Source organism: Mobula birostris, chromosome 9, assembly GCF_030028105.1.
Source record: "Mobula birostris isolate sMobBir1 chromosome 9, sMobBir1.hap1, whole genome shotgun sequence".
Taxonomy (NCBI): domain Eukaryota; kingdom Metazoa; phylum Chordata; class Chondrichthyes; order Myliobatiformes; family Myliobatidae; genus Mobula; species Mobula birostris.
This window is the reverse complement of record NC_092378.1, coordinates 130,627,866-130,643,064: the sequence shown is the minus strand read 5'-3', so window position 1 is coordinate 130,643,064 and position 15,199 is coordinate 130,627,866. Positions and strand designations below refer to the sequence as shown.

At 40.2% G+C, this 15,199-nt stretch overlaps 1 protein-coding gene across 3 annotated transcripts in view; it reads right to left on the bottom strand.

The window, feature by feature from the left end:
• Positions 1–15,199, bottom strand: part of LOC140203068 (myosin-11-like) — a 137,761-nt gene that overhangs the window by 29,361 nt on the left and 93,201 nt on the right. For all 3 annotated transcript variants that reach the window (XM_072268826.1, XM_072268827.1, XM_072268828.1), the window contains 9 exons: positions 12,180–12,370; positions 10,558–10,679; positions 8,508–8,577; positions 6,624–6,784; positions 6,375–6,483; positions 5,479–5,610; positions 4,759–4,965; positions 3,897–4,034; positions 2,937–3,060 (listed from right to left, as the gene is read on the bottom strand). In XM_072268826.1, coding sequence (XP_072124927.1) covers positions 2,937–3,060; positions 3,897–4,034; positions 4,759–4,965; positions 5,479–5,610; positions 6,375–6,483; positions 6,624–6,784; positions 8,508–8,577; positions 10,558–10,679; positions 12,180–12,370 — 1,254 coding nt within the window. The remainder of the gene's footprint in view (positions 1–2,936; positions 3,061–3,896; positions 4,035–4,758; positions 4,966–5,478; positions 5,611–6,374; positions 6,484–6,623; positions 6,785–8,507; positions 8,578–10,557; positions 10,680–12,179; positions 12,371–15,199) is intronic.

The following is a 15,199-nucleotide window of genomic DNA, read 5'->3' as shown; positions in this document are numbered from 1 at the left end:
TCTTGTAAGCCTCCCCTGGACCCTCTCCAATGCCAGCACATTCTTCCTTAGTATGGGGTCAAAAACTGCTCTCAATACCCCACATGTGATCTGACCAATGCCTTATAAAGCCTCAGCATTATGTCTTAGCTTTTATATAGTCCTCTCGAAACGTACGCTAACATTGTATTTGCCTTCTTTGCTACTGACTCATCTTGCAAGTTAATGTTCGGGGAACTCCAATGATTCCAAAGTCCCTTTGTATCTCCAATTTATGAACTTGCTCCATTTAGAAATTAGCCCACACCTTTATTTCTACCAAAGTGCATAAGTGTATTCTGTCTTCTACTTTTTTGCCCTCTCGCCTAATCTGTCCAAGTCCTTCTATAGACTCCCTGATACCCCATCGCTGTCTGCCCCTCCACCTACCTTTGCATCATCCACAAAATTGGCCACAAAGCTATCAATTCCATCATCCAGATCTTTGACATGTAATGGGAAAAGTAGCAAACCCAACACCGACCCCTGCAGAACAACACTAGTCATGGGCAGCCAGTCAGAAAAGGAATCTTTATTCCTATTCTTTGCCTTCTGCTAGTCAGCTAATCACACACAAAATGCTGGGTGAATCTCATGTGTTCTATCCATGCTAGTATCTTTCCTGTAATATCATGGACTCTTTTCTTGTTTAGCAGCCTCACGTGTGGCATCTAGTCAAAGGCCTTCTGAAAATCCAAGTAAACAACATGAGCACTAACAGGTTTCAAAGTCGTAGTTTAATATTAAAGTAGTTATTCAATTCAGAATGGTATCATAGGTAGAGAGAAGATTATTAAGATACTGCATACATTGGATCATATAAGGGCACTTTATAGTTTAGAAGTGATCCAAACAATGATGTTGTATTAATCTTATACTACATTATCTGGAAAATAAATCTTTGGTCCTGTCAGAATCTTTAATGCGCTTAAATCATAGACGAGCATCAATCAACCACTGGGAGGCGCAGATCATGGTGCCTGTTAAATTGCAAGTGAAGTCCTCATGTAATCTGGGGTCAGTGCACTCTGCACTCTGAAGAACAGCTGTACCATGACTGCTCATTCCTCTGTTTCGTCTGCACCTCAAATAAAAACAGTGCAATGTTTTTATTTGGCAGGATGTAGGTTTCTTGGGGCAAAAATTTGGTTGAGGTTATTATAAAATTCATATATTTTAACATTGATTTTAATATTATACCTTTAAGAAGTGGTCAAACTTGCAAGGTAATTGAGTTCTGGGATTGCACAAAAGTAATAAAATAGGCTCTAAAGGGTAAATACAACAAAACCTATCTTACACTTAAAGTTCTTGTGCTTTAGGGCATGCTAAAATTTGTCTTTATTGACTTTCTAATTGCTGTGTTAGGATACTGTATTGTAGGAAAAAGAATAATCTTAAAATGAAAATTAATTTAAAGATTTGAGTTTAATGCAAGTATCCATTCCTTTCTCTCAAAACACATAGATACCAGATTAATCAAAAGTTTGGATACTGACATGGATTGATTTTTGCAGAACAGAAGAATGTGGAGTGAAGGCAGGTAAATGGAGTTGAGGTGCAGGTCAATGAAGTTCATGTGAAATGCTGAAACAGGTTTGAAGAGCAGAATGTCTCCTCCAGTTCTGATCTTTCTGCGTCTTAGGCAGTCCCACGTGATTGTTTCTGCTCCAGTCTTGTGGGTACTTAAGTGGCTGATGAGGCCCATGTGGGACCTGAAGACTCTGCCAAAGATGGGACAGAAGATGCTGCATGGGAGAGTAATTTGAACGCTATTAACACTGAGTGTCTGTGTGTTCTGGGCCCAGGTTGGATACTGAGAGGATGTTTACCCTGGTGGGAGATATACAACTGGAGGACGTAGTTTCCAAATTTGACTTTGCTCATTTAAAATGGAGACGAGGAGGAATTACTTTTCTCTCTGAAAGTTATGGATTACTAGAATTCTCTACCTCAGAGCTGGAATCATTGGATGTATTCAAGTCAGGAAGAAAACACAATGCTGGAAGGACTCAGTAGGTCAAGCAGCAACAATAGAGATAAATAGTGTAATCAACAGTGGAGGCGCAAGGTGTATTCAGCATTTTGAGCTGAGACCCTGCATCTGGACCAAACAAAATATCGACTTATACCTGTTGCCTCCACAGATGCAATTTGAGGCACAGTTCTGATTTTAGTCCAGATTCCAACATTTGCAGTCTCTTTTGTCTTCATATTCAAGGCAGATGTTGACAGACATTACAAACTGTTCGAGAATCAGGGGATATGAGGACAGAGAAGAAAAGTGGTCTAGAGGTTAAGATTGGATCAGTTATGATCTGTTGATTTGCTGAGCAGTATCAAGGGGTGGATGGTCTACTGCTGTTATGGTCCTGGTGTTCTTATGAGTCAGTGGGAATGTTGCACTTTTCCGGGATCATTTCCCCTCTTTATCTGATCATTTCTTGCTGCAATTGAACTCTGGTTCAGGAGTTTGATGTTGGGATATAATTACAGCCTTGGTATTGGAGAACGTAGCCAGGAGGAGGGCACTGATCCATTCTGTGGACTTGGAGGAATTTCCAAAGACAGTACTTTGAGGTGTCTGTCATAAGCTAGCCGATGACTCAGAAACTTATGGATCACTACTGTTTAGTTAGGTTCTGAGGTTTATTTCTGGGCTTGAGAGCTTGGTCGACAAATACTCATTTCCTCAGATGGCCAAAGGCTATGCTGGTGCACTAAAGAGAATGGTGACTTTAATCAAGGATGCAAGCTTTAATGGATGGATGAAAAGCAATCTTTATTTTGCAAGGTCTTGTCTTGGATTTTTATTTTTAGGGGGTAATATTCTCTTAATATGCTGCTATATACCATCAGAATTTTACTTGATTGTGCCTTTTAATAATAACTACCATAAGAAAGATTGTTCCTTTTACCTTCTAGTTCCGAAATCATCGATTCATGTTTATTCTTCAGTTTTGTCAGGTTCTTTGCTTTCTCTTCCTCTTCTGCAAGATTGGTGGTGAAGTCGGCTATCCTCTCCTCCAGCTGTTTCTTTTCCTGTCATTGGCATACAATAGTGAAATTGTTAAACCCAAGTGTCCAAGCTGTTTCTGCCCTCTCCACGTCTCAAGGTTCACGTATTTACAGAATGTTAGTGTTCCATCAAGTGAACAGGCCGCAGCACATAATGTTTGTGTCTCTGCACTTGAACCTCCTGGTTTAATCCTAAACCCTTTAGCCTCTACACAAAAAGCATAGAACACAGAGTGTGGATCCATACAGCACAGTACAGGCTCTTCAGCCTATGATATTGTGTCAACCTCGAAGCCCAGCCTGACCCTTCCTTCACCCATACGCCTCTATCTTTCTATCATCCACATGCCTATCTAAGAGCCTCTTAAGTGCCCCCAATTTCTTACCAACCGAAGAAATACAGAATAAATGGACACTTCGTAAGAGAAGAGAAACAAAATCACCCTCTGTAATCCATTCGCTCTGTAATCACCCCTTACCACCCTCCCCCCCACCCCAATAAATGCTAGGTCAAGTCCAGTTTATTGAAAATTGTAATCCAGCTCGTCCTGAGGAAATCCCATGAGATCCAATGTAACACTGGCTTTGACTGAATATACTTCGTTGACTTTAAAAGGAAGCATCTGGTGAGGTATAAATTCAGCATTACTCTCCATTCTGTTGACAATGACTTTGGCTATTTTGTGGCTGAACAAGTTCAGAGGTGCTAGCCTAATACTAAGGAAGCCTGAAAGTACTGTCATATTGTTTCATTTAGTCCACAATTTATAAACCAATTTACACTATTCACTCCACAGTTCATTTACAGGGTAGTCTCTATTAATATTACAGGAACTCCATAGGCCGGGTCTGATGCTGACCTTTGCATATTTGAGATTTTGGTCTTCCAAGATTAAGACATCATCCTCAATCTTCTTAAGTTTGGCGTCGAGGGTCACTTTCTCCAGCTGCAGCTTCTGTCGTGCAGCTTCCTCTTCATCCAGCTGTTCCTCTAAATCCTTTAGAATAAGTATTTACTTTAGGAAAAGTACTTACGTAAGAGTAATTTCATCTGAATCCCTACAAAGAAAAGCTAAGACATAAAATGGATTTAACTGCTACTTATACTTCATACCCAAACATTTTTTTTATAGGCATCCGTTAGTCTCCTGAGACCATGGATTTGCACCTTGGAAAGTTTCTAGGGCGCAGGCCTGGGCAAGGTTGTATGGAAGACCGGCAGTTGCCCAAGTCTCCCCTCTTCACACCACTGGTGTTGTCCAAGGGAAGGGCATTAGGACCCATACAGCTTGGCACCGGTGTCATCGCAACGTGTGGTTAAGTGCCTTGCTCAAGGACACAACACGCTGCCTCAGCCAAGGCTCGAACTAGCAACCTTCAGATCACTAGACGAACACCTTAACCACTTGGCCACCCGCCAACACACATAAACAGAACATAAACAAAAATAAAACGACTGGGTGGAAAATTCATTAAACCTCGAGCTACATCACTTGGGGGATCTGTCATCAATAGAGCAGCCTTGCAATAAGCAAAGACCCCAAATGAAATGATTGCATTAATCTTACCCATTATTAGAAAGATATTACCAGACACACAATCATAGAAAAGTGTAGATGATTTCACAAATGAATTTTTAGAAAGAGAGGGGAAAAAATACAAGATTGAGATCATGATGAGCTAGCCCAGCTTAAGTTCCAACTTTTATGAAGGTTCATATACCAGGATTTGAGTTTGCATTTTCTTCTTCTCGTTTAGCATGTGTTGGCCTCGTTCTTCCTCTTCTTCGATTCGTGCCTCCATTTCGTGAAGGATCTCCTCTAGTTCTTGCTTCTTAGTTTCTAGGCGAATTCTCATCTCTTCTGCCTCAGCATACAACTCCGTTTCAGCCTGCAGTTGCTCCTGAAGGGAATTCTTTTCTTCCACTAACTGAAGACACAGATTAACACCTAAAATCATTATTCCTGATTATTTACACTTCTTTCCAATATCCATATTGTTAAAAGGAAATGATAAATAACAATTATGATTCTAAAATAAATGCACATTGTTATTTCATTGTATGGAGATGATTGCATATTTATCAAAATTGAATCATTCTAAAACCTAAATCATCCTTTTCATACCTAATTTTAAGACACATTTAATACTGACCATTTCTGTTTAATTAATTGAAATGCTACAGAGGGAAGTATTTCATAAAATAATCAATTGTGAATATATTGCATTAAGCTCAAAATAATTTACGTTGTTGAGAGATGTTTTAAATTAACAAATTGGAACTAAAACATAATTTATTCATTGATAGATACCCTGAACAACTCCATCTCTTAGTATTCAGATGCATTTAGTCAAGAGAAATGTAAGATTGCATATAAACTAATTTTGCGTTACCAGGCAAGTGTTTCAGTGGAACACATGTATATCAGGAACTGACTTTACCTGGCTGTGCTTCTTTTCAAGTTCTGTAAGGTGAAGCTCCGCTTTCTGTTGTTTTTCTTTTGTCCTCTGCAACTCATCTTCCTTCAGTTGCATTTCCTCCTCCTGACGAGTGACTTGCAGCAGTGGCTTAACCTGCACCAACAGACTGGGCATTAGAACATCGCAGAACAACGGGATTTATTGTCTAGAGGTTACTGTATATAGTTCTCCAGCTTAAGAATGTCTATTGTAAAACCACTCAAAAAGCTTGATGCTTTACATCATTTATTGTGTGAATATTGATTTAGGAAAATGCCAGGCACATTTCTGTATTTTAAAACCTCTGTCAGGAGAGGCTTAAGTTTGATTTGAACATATTTAAAGAGAAAGAAAAATACGAAAAACTTAGAAAAATTAGCATCTTATAATGTAAATAGCCATTCTTCTGGCTATTTTCTGTCTTATACCATTGAATTTCACAGGACCAGGCAACAAATGGTTTGCAAAGGCATTTTTTATCATCTTAACATTTGTATGGTTTCAACTGGATGACTAAGAAGACAGCAATATCATTTTGGTCTTCAGCAGAAAAATAGATTCAAACTATTTATTGCTATTTGTAAGCCATGCCTCTAGATTCGTGCAACAGGTTAAAAGGATAAAATTACAACATTATTTTAAATCAGGGGTTACCATCCTTTATCATGCCATGGACCAAAAGCATTGACCAAGGAGTCCATGGACCCCAGGTTGGGAACCCCTGGGAGATTCCTTCCTCTCTCCAGCAGTGGTGCTAATAATGTGTTTATTGGTAGGATGAGAATTTCCCCAGCTTCTTAACAAACATTGGCAAGTGAAAGAAAATACACATACTCCTTCATGAAATTACCAAGCACGTGAAATTTACTTGAACTAACCTTAGTGAACAGCCTCCACCATTGCCAGTTCCGCAGTTTAAGGTAAGCAGCACAGTTTCTCTGAATCACTTTCATAGCAGTGAGCTGCTGTTGCCGTTTGGCAAAGGCCCTAAAATCAGTAGAATGCCAAGGCAACACATGAGAAAACAGCACAAGCCATTTTAATATCAAAAGTCCAATTAATACCAAGTACATTTCAGTAAACTCAAGGTTCTTGTGCAATGAATTATGCTGTAAAGAAGCACTCACTTTCTGGCCAGGTAGCCCCTGCTTCGAGATTGGAAGGCAATAATGATATCTGTAATTTTCAGATCTCTCTCTTCTTCCAGATGGGCCAGTACACCAGTTCGGAAGAAGATCTTACTTTGTCCAATTCTGTACAGGTTAGTATCAAGTTCAAGGGCTTTGATCTAAAATAGTCACATTTTTAAAAAAAGCAGAATTCAGTTCAGTAACAAGATGCTAAATCTGCTACAGAATTTGTATGAACCTGGCTTAACAAGGTAGGTATGGGGAGGCTATCTTCCTTGGCTGGGGAGTCTAGAAGTAGGGGTAGCATTTTCAAAACAAGCTTAGGACTAACCAGAGGAGAAATCTCTCTATACTAATCATGGCGAATCTTTGGAATTCACTGGAAGGCAGTGGAGGATTAGTCACTGATTTCATTCAAAACTGAGATGGATGAATCTTTGCTTGTTACAGGAAACCAAGGATCGGGTGGGGAAATGATGTTTGAGGTACAAGATCAGCCATGGTCTGGTTATGTGGTGGAGCTGAGAGGAAAGCATTTCTGTAAATTCAGCTGTCACCTCATTATTAGATCGGGTACAGTGAATATCCAGATGTGCACCTAATAATTAGTAAAGGATATTGTACTGAAATAAACATTTTTACGAGATGTTAATTTGCTGTGAAGGACATCGAATACATTTGTAAGACATGTTCCATTATGATGGCCTAGACTTTCCAAGCCTGCCAGTTTTGCAATCAGTTGTTCTCCACAAACAGTTCCTTGGAGATTGCCTGGCCTTCTTGGTGGAGTCCTGGTTGTAGAGTTGTGGCCATCACTAAGGGCGAGTGTGATGAGGAAAATGGCCACAGGATGTCATAATTTAAAAAAAATCTTATTTAAAGATTGCAAGGTAGCTTTTTAAATAATTTATTATCTTAGTCATAATGGAAAATAGAAATAATTAAGTGTTGCTGTATCATTAATGATGAAAGTTACACCCTCTCACTATGGCTGGACATATTCAACTTCTGCTGTCAGTTCCCTTGGAAAATCCAGGAATGACAGCAAATGCCAAGAAACTAGCTCCTTCGGTCGACATCTTTTGAATAGATCATGAAACCATACTGTATATTTCGCTTCTTTTATGACCTTTATGTTTTTTTTTGTCTTGAAAGTGATTCTGGAACTGTTGGAGCCTGTGATTTGCAGTTTGGAGATTGTTTGAGTGTTTCAGTGCTTTGTAGTCTCCGGAGGGATTCCGGGAGGTAGAGGTAGTGTGCGGGAACCTTGTGGTGAGAAGACTGTGAGCTAATGTTCGACTCCATTTCACCAAGCAAAGCTTGTGTTGCTTGCTGATTAAAGCAACGAGGGTGACTGAAAGACTGGCTGCCTTTTTATCACTGGGGGATTGTGCTGCTGTCAGGGAGGGGAGACTGCCTTTTTATCACTGGTGAGATCACTGTGCAACGGAGAGGGAGAATGTTGCCCAGGTTATATATGTTTTGGACTGTGGACTTTTTTCAGTCTTACGGTTTTTTTGTATTCTGTGTTTTTTGCCCAATCTTTCTCGTTTTTTTGTGTGTGGGGGAGGGAGACTTGGGGGTCGATGTGCCTGTTCCATTTTTGTTCATTTTTTGTGTGTGGGGAGGAGGGATTTGAGGGCTGATGATCGTGCTGCTGTTCTTTTCTTTCGTGGTCTTGTGGCTATCCGGAGAAGAAGAATTTCAGAGTTGTATACTTCGATAATAAATGAACCTTTTGGACATTTAAACCAGGAAACAGTGCATTCATGAACATATAAAACCCAACCAGCTTCCAGTCTAAAATTGTCTGTAATAGAAGGCAACTTTCAACTCAACAACGACAGTTCTGGTCTCTATTAGGATAGTATGTAGACTTACCATTAGTGCACAAGCCTGTTTTCCATCCATGAATCCTTTTGGAATAGCACCTGGTGTTAGGATTTCATATCTAGTAGAAAGATTATGGATTAATAATCATTTATATTAATTCAATACGAATTTAATGGCAAGGAATGTGAGTGGATTCTGTTTCTTATGGATGTTTTGATGTTTAAGGGATTAATTAAATAATTTTACTCCATGTTATTCAAAAAGTGTTTTATAGCACGTACATTGCAATGTCATAATACACAAGAGCATCTTATGAAGGAAGTTACAATAAGTTATTTCTTACAATGTTACCTTGTGTCTTTCACAGTGGTTCAAAACATTTCTACACTTTCCTTCTTTGTAATATTTTAGGGGTCTGTGCTACTGCAAATATATCGGTTCACTTACTGCACTGCTCCTCCGGATCCTTTGAAACATACTCTCAACTAATCATCCTTGATAGGAGTTGATTAAAACTTACTTGTGGGAAATCATTCCTTAATTTTCAGCATGGGATGTTTCTAGGTCTGACAATATTTTGATAGTCTCTCTCGGCTTTACAGAGCACCAAACTGGATGGGAAAATTAGTCACAATTTGGAAAACAAGCTTTGATGGTTTTGGGAGAGGAGAATAGGACAACATTGTTTTCCTTGGGACACACATTAAAGTTGCTGGTGAACGCAGCAGGCCAGGCAGCATCACTAGGAAGAGGTACAGTCGACATTTCGGGCCGAGACCCTTCGTTGTCCAGGAAACTTTGTCACATGGTGTGAGCAGAATTACCTGCAGCTTAGTGTGAAAAAGACTAAGGAGCTGGTAGTAGACCCGAGGAGAGCTAAGGTACCGGTGACCCCTATTTCCATCCAGGGGGTCAGTGTGGACATGGTGGAGGAGTACAAATACCTGGGGATACGAATTGACAATAAACTGGACAGGTTAAAGAACACTGAGGCTGTCTGCTGTCTACAAGGGTCAGAGCCGTCTCTATTTCCTGAGCAGACTGAGGTCCTTTACCATCTGTCGGACGATGCTGAGGATGTGCTACGAGTCTGTGGTGGCCAGTGCTATCATGTTTGCTGTTGTGTGCTGGGGCAGCAGGCTGAGGGTAGCAGACACCAACAGAATCAACAAACTCATTCGTAAGGCCAGTGATGTTGTGGGGATGGAACTGGACTCTCTGACGGTGGTGTCTGAAAAGAGGATGCTGTCCAAGTTGCATGCCATCTTGGACAATGTCTCCCATCCACTACATAATGTACTGAGTGGGCACAGGAGTACATTCAGCCAGAGACTCATTCCACCGAGATGCAGCACAGAGCGTCATAGGAAGTCATTCCTGCCTGTGGCCATCAAACTTTACAACTCTTCCCTTGGAGGGTCAGACACCCTGAGCCAATAGGCTGGTCGCGGGCTTATTTTCTGGCATAATTTACATATTAATATTTAAATATTTATGGTTTTATTACTATTTAATTATTTATGGTGCAACTGTAACAAAAACCAATTTCCCCTGGGGTCAATAAAGTATGACTATGACTATGAGTTGGCCTGGAAGGAGTCTTAATCTCCACCTTAGGCCCAATCATCAATCTGCTTCAGCTGTGGCAGCAAGGTCTCCGGCTGAACTGGACTGAGGGGCCATGAATAGAAGCGTCACACAGACGTCAACCAGGCGCAGGAGTGAGATTAATAATTGATACATCTTGAGTATTTGGAGTTGGACACAGAGAAGGTCAAGTCTGTACGTTCAGCAACACAGATAGAGTGCTGGAGAAACTTAACAGGTCAGTAGTATCTACAGATGAAGTTTTGGGCCAAGACTCTTCAGCAGGCCTTGACCTAAAATGTTAACTGTTTATTTTCCTCCAATGATGCTGCCTGACCTGCTGAGATCCTCCAGCATTTTGTGTGTGTTGCACAAGATTTCCAGCATCTGCAGAATCTCTTGTGTTCATGAAATCTGAATGTTCATCTCTTTTCAATAACCTTTGGAAAAAGTGACACCCAGAATGACTCTAGTTCAATGCTGGACTGAAAACAGAGAGAATTTTACTTACCTTTGGCGGAATTCTTGGAAGATAATCCTGTTAGGAAATCCTTGACGGCAGATCCGGATGCCTTCCAAAACACCATTGCACCGTAACTGTTCAAGCACAAGGTGGGCATCAAGTTTGCCAGCCTGTCAGAGCAAGGATTTTGTTAGTTAAGCTCAGAATATGTTGGAACTTTTAAGATTTGTGTGCCAGGAGAATATGTTTTCTGTGCATTGTTGCTTGCGTATTGTAAAGATTTATGTATTTGTAATATACGTTTTGCTTGCATCTTAAAAAAGAGTAAGAAATTCCTTTGTGTTATTTAATGTTTTAACAGTAATCTGAATCCACTTAAAATAACCAAGTTAATGTTTGGTTAACACAAATGATTTTCTTTATTGAACATAAGAACGTAAGCAAACAGAAGCAGGAGTAAGATCTCAGGGCTGTGCACTATTCGGTTTGATCATGGCTGATCTGCCCGAGGTCTCATCTCTTCTATGACAGTTCCACACAGACCTCAATTCCAAGATCCTTCAATGATTTGTCTACTTCCACTTTCAATTAACTCCTCCTGCTAATGATCTAGCTTCAAACCTCCAAGGTAAAAAAGTCCTAGAGGCTTGATAATCTGTGTAAGAGGTTATAAGCATGTAATGTTGGTTACTAATAGTCTATTTCAATTTGCTCAATGTGACAAAGCTGGTCTGTCACAAGTAATTTCCTCCTCCCCCACCCCTAACCCCCAAAATGATCTCTTCCACTGAGCCAGCACAGAGCACGTGCCACCACAAACAGGCACCTTTTTTAAGGCACCCCAACCATCAGTCGGGTGCCCGCTATAAAACTGGAAGCAACAACAAACAGCATCAAAGAATACCTTTGTCCTGGTGTGTTAGCCAAGCATATGCGCCCGATAAGTATAACGTCAGTACTGTCAGACAGGGATAATGAGAGTTACAGGGCGACTGGGTGGAGGAGGAAGAAATTACTTGCGGCAGACCCACTCTGTCTCATTCATTTTGTTTCTATTACATTAAAAATCTCACTTCATTTTAACTTGCCCCTTATTTCCACGTGGTTAATCCACTTCTCTTTATTATGATGATAGAAAGGGTCATCTTCATTAAAAAAAATATTGATTTTGAAATTTAACTAATAGAGCGTTTGTTTTAGTATCTAACATCCCAGAGGACCATAAGCTTATCATGTCAGGTGGCTTGCGTGCCTTAATGACCCAGAGAGTCAGAGCCTTATGCTTTGGGTATTGGTAGGATCACCCATGCCAAACAGATCAAAGGCTAGAGACCAGACTAAGAATGGTCCACCAGTCCTCCAGGTTCAGGGGTTCAGCTCACGACTGGTCAAACAAAACTGTTACAGAAATAGCAACGAAGAATACTTTTACTGATGCCCTAAATACCAGAGGCTTAATGGACAATAACTAACTTTAGTATCCAAATGTTCTTCAGTAAATATACAAATTTAGTTACTATTCTTACTAGATCACTGCAAGTATTTTATAGATAAAAAGAAAAGCCTAAACTCCTAAAGTCCATTTTGCATTTGCTTGCATAAGATTTCAGTCAAGTACTCTGTATTTTGACAGTTGTTTTTAAAGTGAAGAGTAAATTATGGTCACTTACCCTCTTCTCATGATTTGGAATGATACAGCGCACAAAATTTGGGTTGGTATTTCGCAGTGTTGTCATAAGTTTGGTCAGTTGCTCTTTATACAACTGACCCACAGTACGGAACATGCCTTTTTTTGTTTTTGAGGCCCCTGGGGTACTTTCACTCATTTTAGCCACTTGGTCCAAACCAACAATACGGTCAACTTAAAAGTGGAAATAAAAGATATATTCAATAATTGTGCTGTATATGTATAGGTCACTTAAGTGCATTGGTATTTACCAATGCTATTGAAAAAAGCTGCAGATCTGAACATAGCATTCTGAGTGGGTTGTTCAGTCCCTCAGTTCTGCTTTATAAATCAATGAGTGATCTGCAAGTTATCTTGTATACCCATCCATTTCCCTACCCCTTAACATATTTGGTTAAAAAAATCTGAGTTAAAATCTACAATTGGCCAAGTGTTAAATTGAAGGGGTTATAAAATTCAATTTATGTGTAGGAGTGTTTTCCTGCTTCATTCCTAAGAGGTCTTGGTCTACCTTCAGTTTATTCCTAGCCCTAGGTTTTCCAATCAGTGAGAATAATTTCTCTCTGTTTACCTCTTTAAATACCTTGAAAGAAAATCACTGCATATCTTTCTCAACTTTCGTAAATTGTCCATGATTAAACACACACCAGTCCATGTAAATATATAGATACTTAGTAGATTTGGCCCAGTACATCACAGGAAATACCTTCCCAACCACTGAGCACATCTCATGAAACACTATCATAGGAAAGCAGCATCCATCATCAAATATCCTCATCACCCATGCCATGCTCTTTTCTTGCTGCTGTCATCAGGTAGAAGGTACAAATGCCTCAGGGCTCACACCACCAGGTTCAAGAATAGTTACTACCCCTCAACCATCAGATTCTTGAACAAAAGAGGATAACTACACTCATCTATTGAGATGTTCCCAACAAAAATGATCTCACTTTAAGGACTCTTTATCCTGTTATTTCACGCTCTCGTTATTTATTGCCGTTTATTTATATTTGCATTTGCACAGTTTGTTGTCTTCAATGCTCCATTTGGTCTTTCACTGATCCAGATTACAGTCACTATTGTACAGATTTGCTGAGTATGCCCACAGGAAAAAGAATTTCAGGGTTGTATGTGATGACATGTACGTACGCTGATAAATAAATTTACTTTGAACTTTGCAGATATTTGCTGCAAGAGAAATAGAAACTTCCAAAGGTCTGCTACTACACTGAACACCACAATCGTGATATAGTATGACTAGAATTCTGTATAAAAATCTCATACACTTAATAATGTTTTTTTTAAAACCTCCTTAGATTAATCAAAGCTACTTTTATTAGTCATTGACTCCACAAACAATACATGGATGAGCTTTCTGTAATGGAGAAAAGGGTAACCTCTCACTTCAGCCTGCAGTATGCCAATGACGTTGACTGGTGAAACTTGCCCTTTGCTCAACACTCGCTCCTTGATTCCACTCACTATCTCCAGATTAAAACGGTACAGCTATGAGAATTTGCAATAGGTCCTAGCTACACTTTCCCATGCAAGAACAATTCATTTACCTCTTCCCTCTCCATCATCCAGGGACCAAAATTCATTCCAGGTGAAGCAGCAATTCATCTATGCTTTCTGAATGAGCTTTATGCTGTCCAATAGAGTTGATTCCAATTACTTGTCAAATATTTTAACTAAATGGCCTCCCTTTTTAAATGATGATGTGATGTTAACAATCCTTCAGTTTACTGAGACCACTTAAACGGTCAGGGTTGATTGAAAACAATCACAGGACCTTCTACAGTTTCCACTAATAGCATGCTATACATTTCATCCTGGCCTGGCAATTTATTCGCTTTCAGAGATGCTAAATCCCTCTCCTACTTTGTTTTCAATATGTCAAAGTCGTCAGCTGCAACATTGATCTTGTTCCCCTCTTTAGTGAATATAGCAGCAAGATTATATTCTTTATGAACCTCTCCACATCTTCCCATTCCACAAAACGTGTTACCATTTTTTGTCCCCAGTAGACCTAAGTTATCCATTTGCACTTGGCATACCTATACTAAATGTATGGTTTTTCTTTAATTTTATATGCCAGTAGAGTTTAATATCATTGCTTTACTAATTCCCTTTTTAAATGCACTCAACAGTTCAGGGTCAGCTTCTTCAGCTCTGCCACCAGATTTCTGAATGGACATTGAACCTGTGACCACCTCCTCACTACTTTTTTGCACTACTTATTTAATTGAACTCTTTTTATAAATATATATATATATACACACACACAAACTTCTTACTGTAATTCCGTTTTTATTATTATGTATTGCAATGTACTATTATCCTCCGCAACTTCCGCCACCTTCAACAGGACCCCACCACTAAGCACATCTTTCCCTCTCTGTCTTCCACAAGGATCGGTCCCTCCGCGACTCCCTGGTCCACACATCCCTCCCCACGGATCTCCCACCTGGCACATATCCCTGTAAGCGCAAGTGCTACACCTGTCCCTACACCTCCTCTCTTGCCACCATTCAGGGCCCCAAATGGTACTTCCAAGTGAGGCAACACTTCACTTGTGAGTCTGTTGGGGTCATCTATTGCATCTGGTGCTCCCGGTGCAGCCTCCTCTACATCGGTGAAACCCGACGCAGATTGGGGGACTGCTTTCGTCGAGCACCTCCGCTCCGTCCGCCACAACAGACAGGATCTCCTGGCAGCCACCCACTTCAACTCTGCTTCCCACTCCCATTCAGATATGTCCATACATGGCCTCCTCTACTGCCATGATGAGGCTAAACTTAGGTTGGAGGAGCAAAACCTCATATACCATCTAGGTAGTCCCCAGCCCCTTGGTATGAACATAGGATTCTCCAACTTCCGGTAATTCCCTCCCCCTCTCTTCCCCTATCCCTATGTTACTCTGCCCCTCCCCCAGCTGCCTACCACCTCCCTCTTGGTTCCGCCTCCTTCTACTACCCATTGTGTTTTCCCTTATTCCTTCTT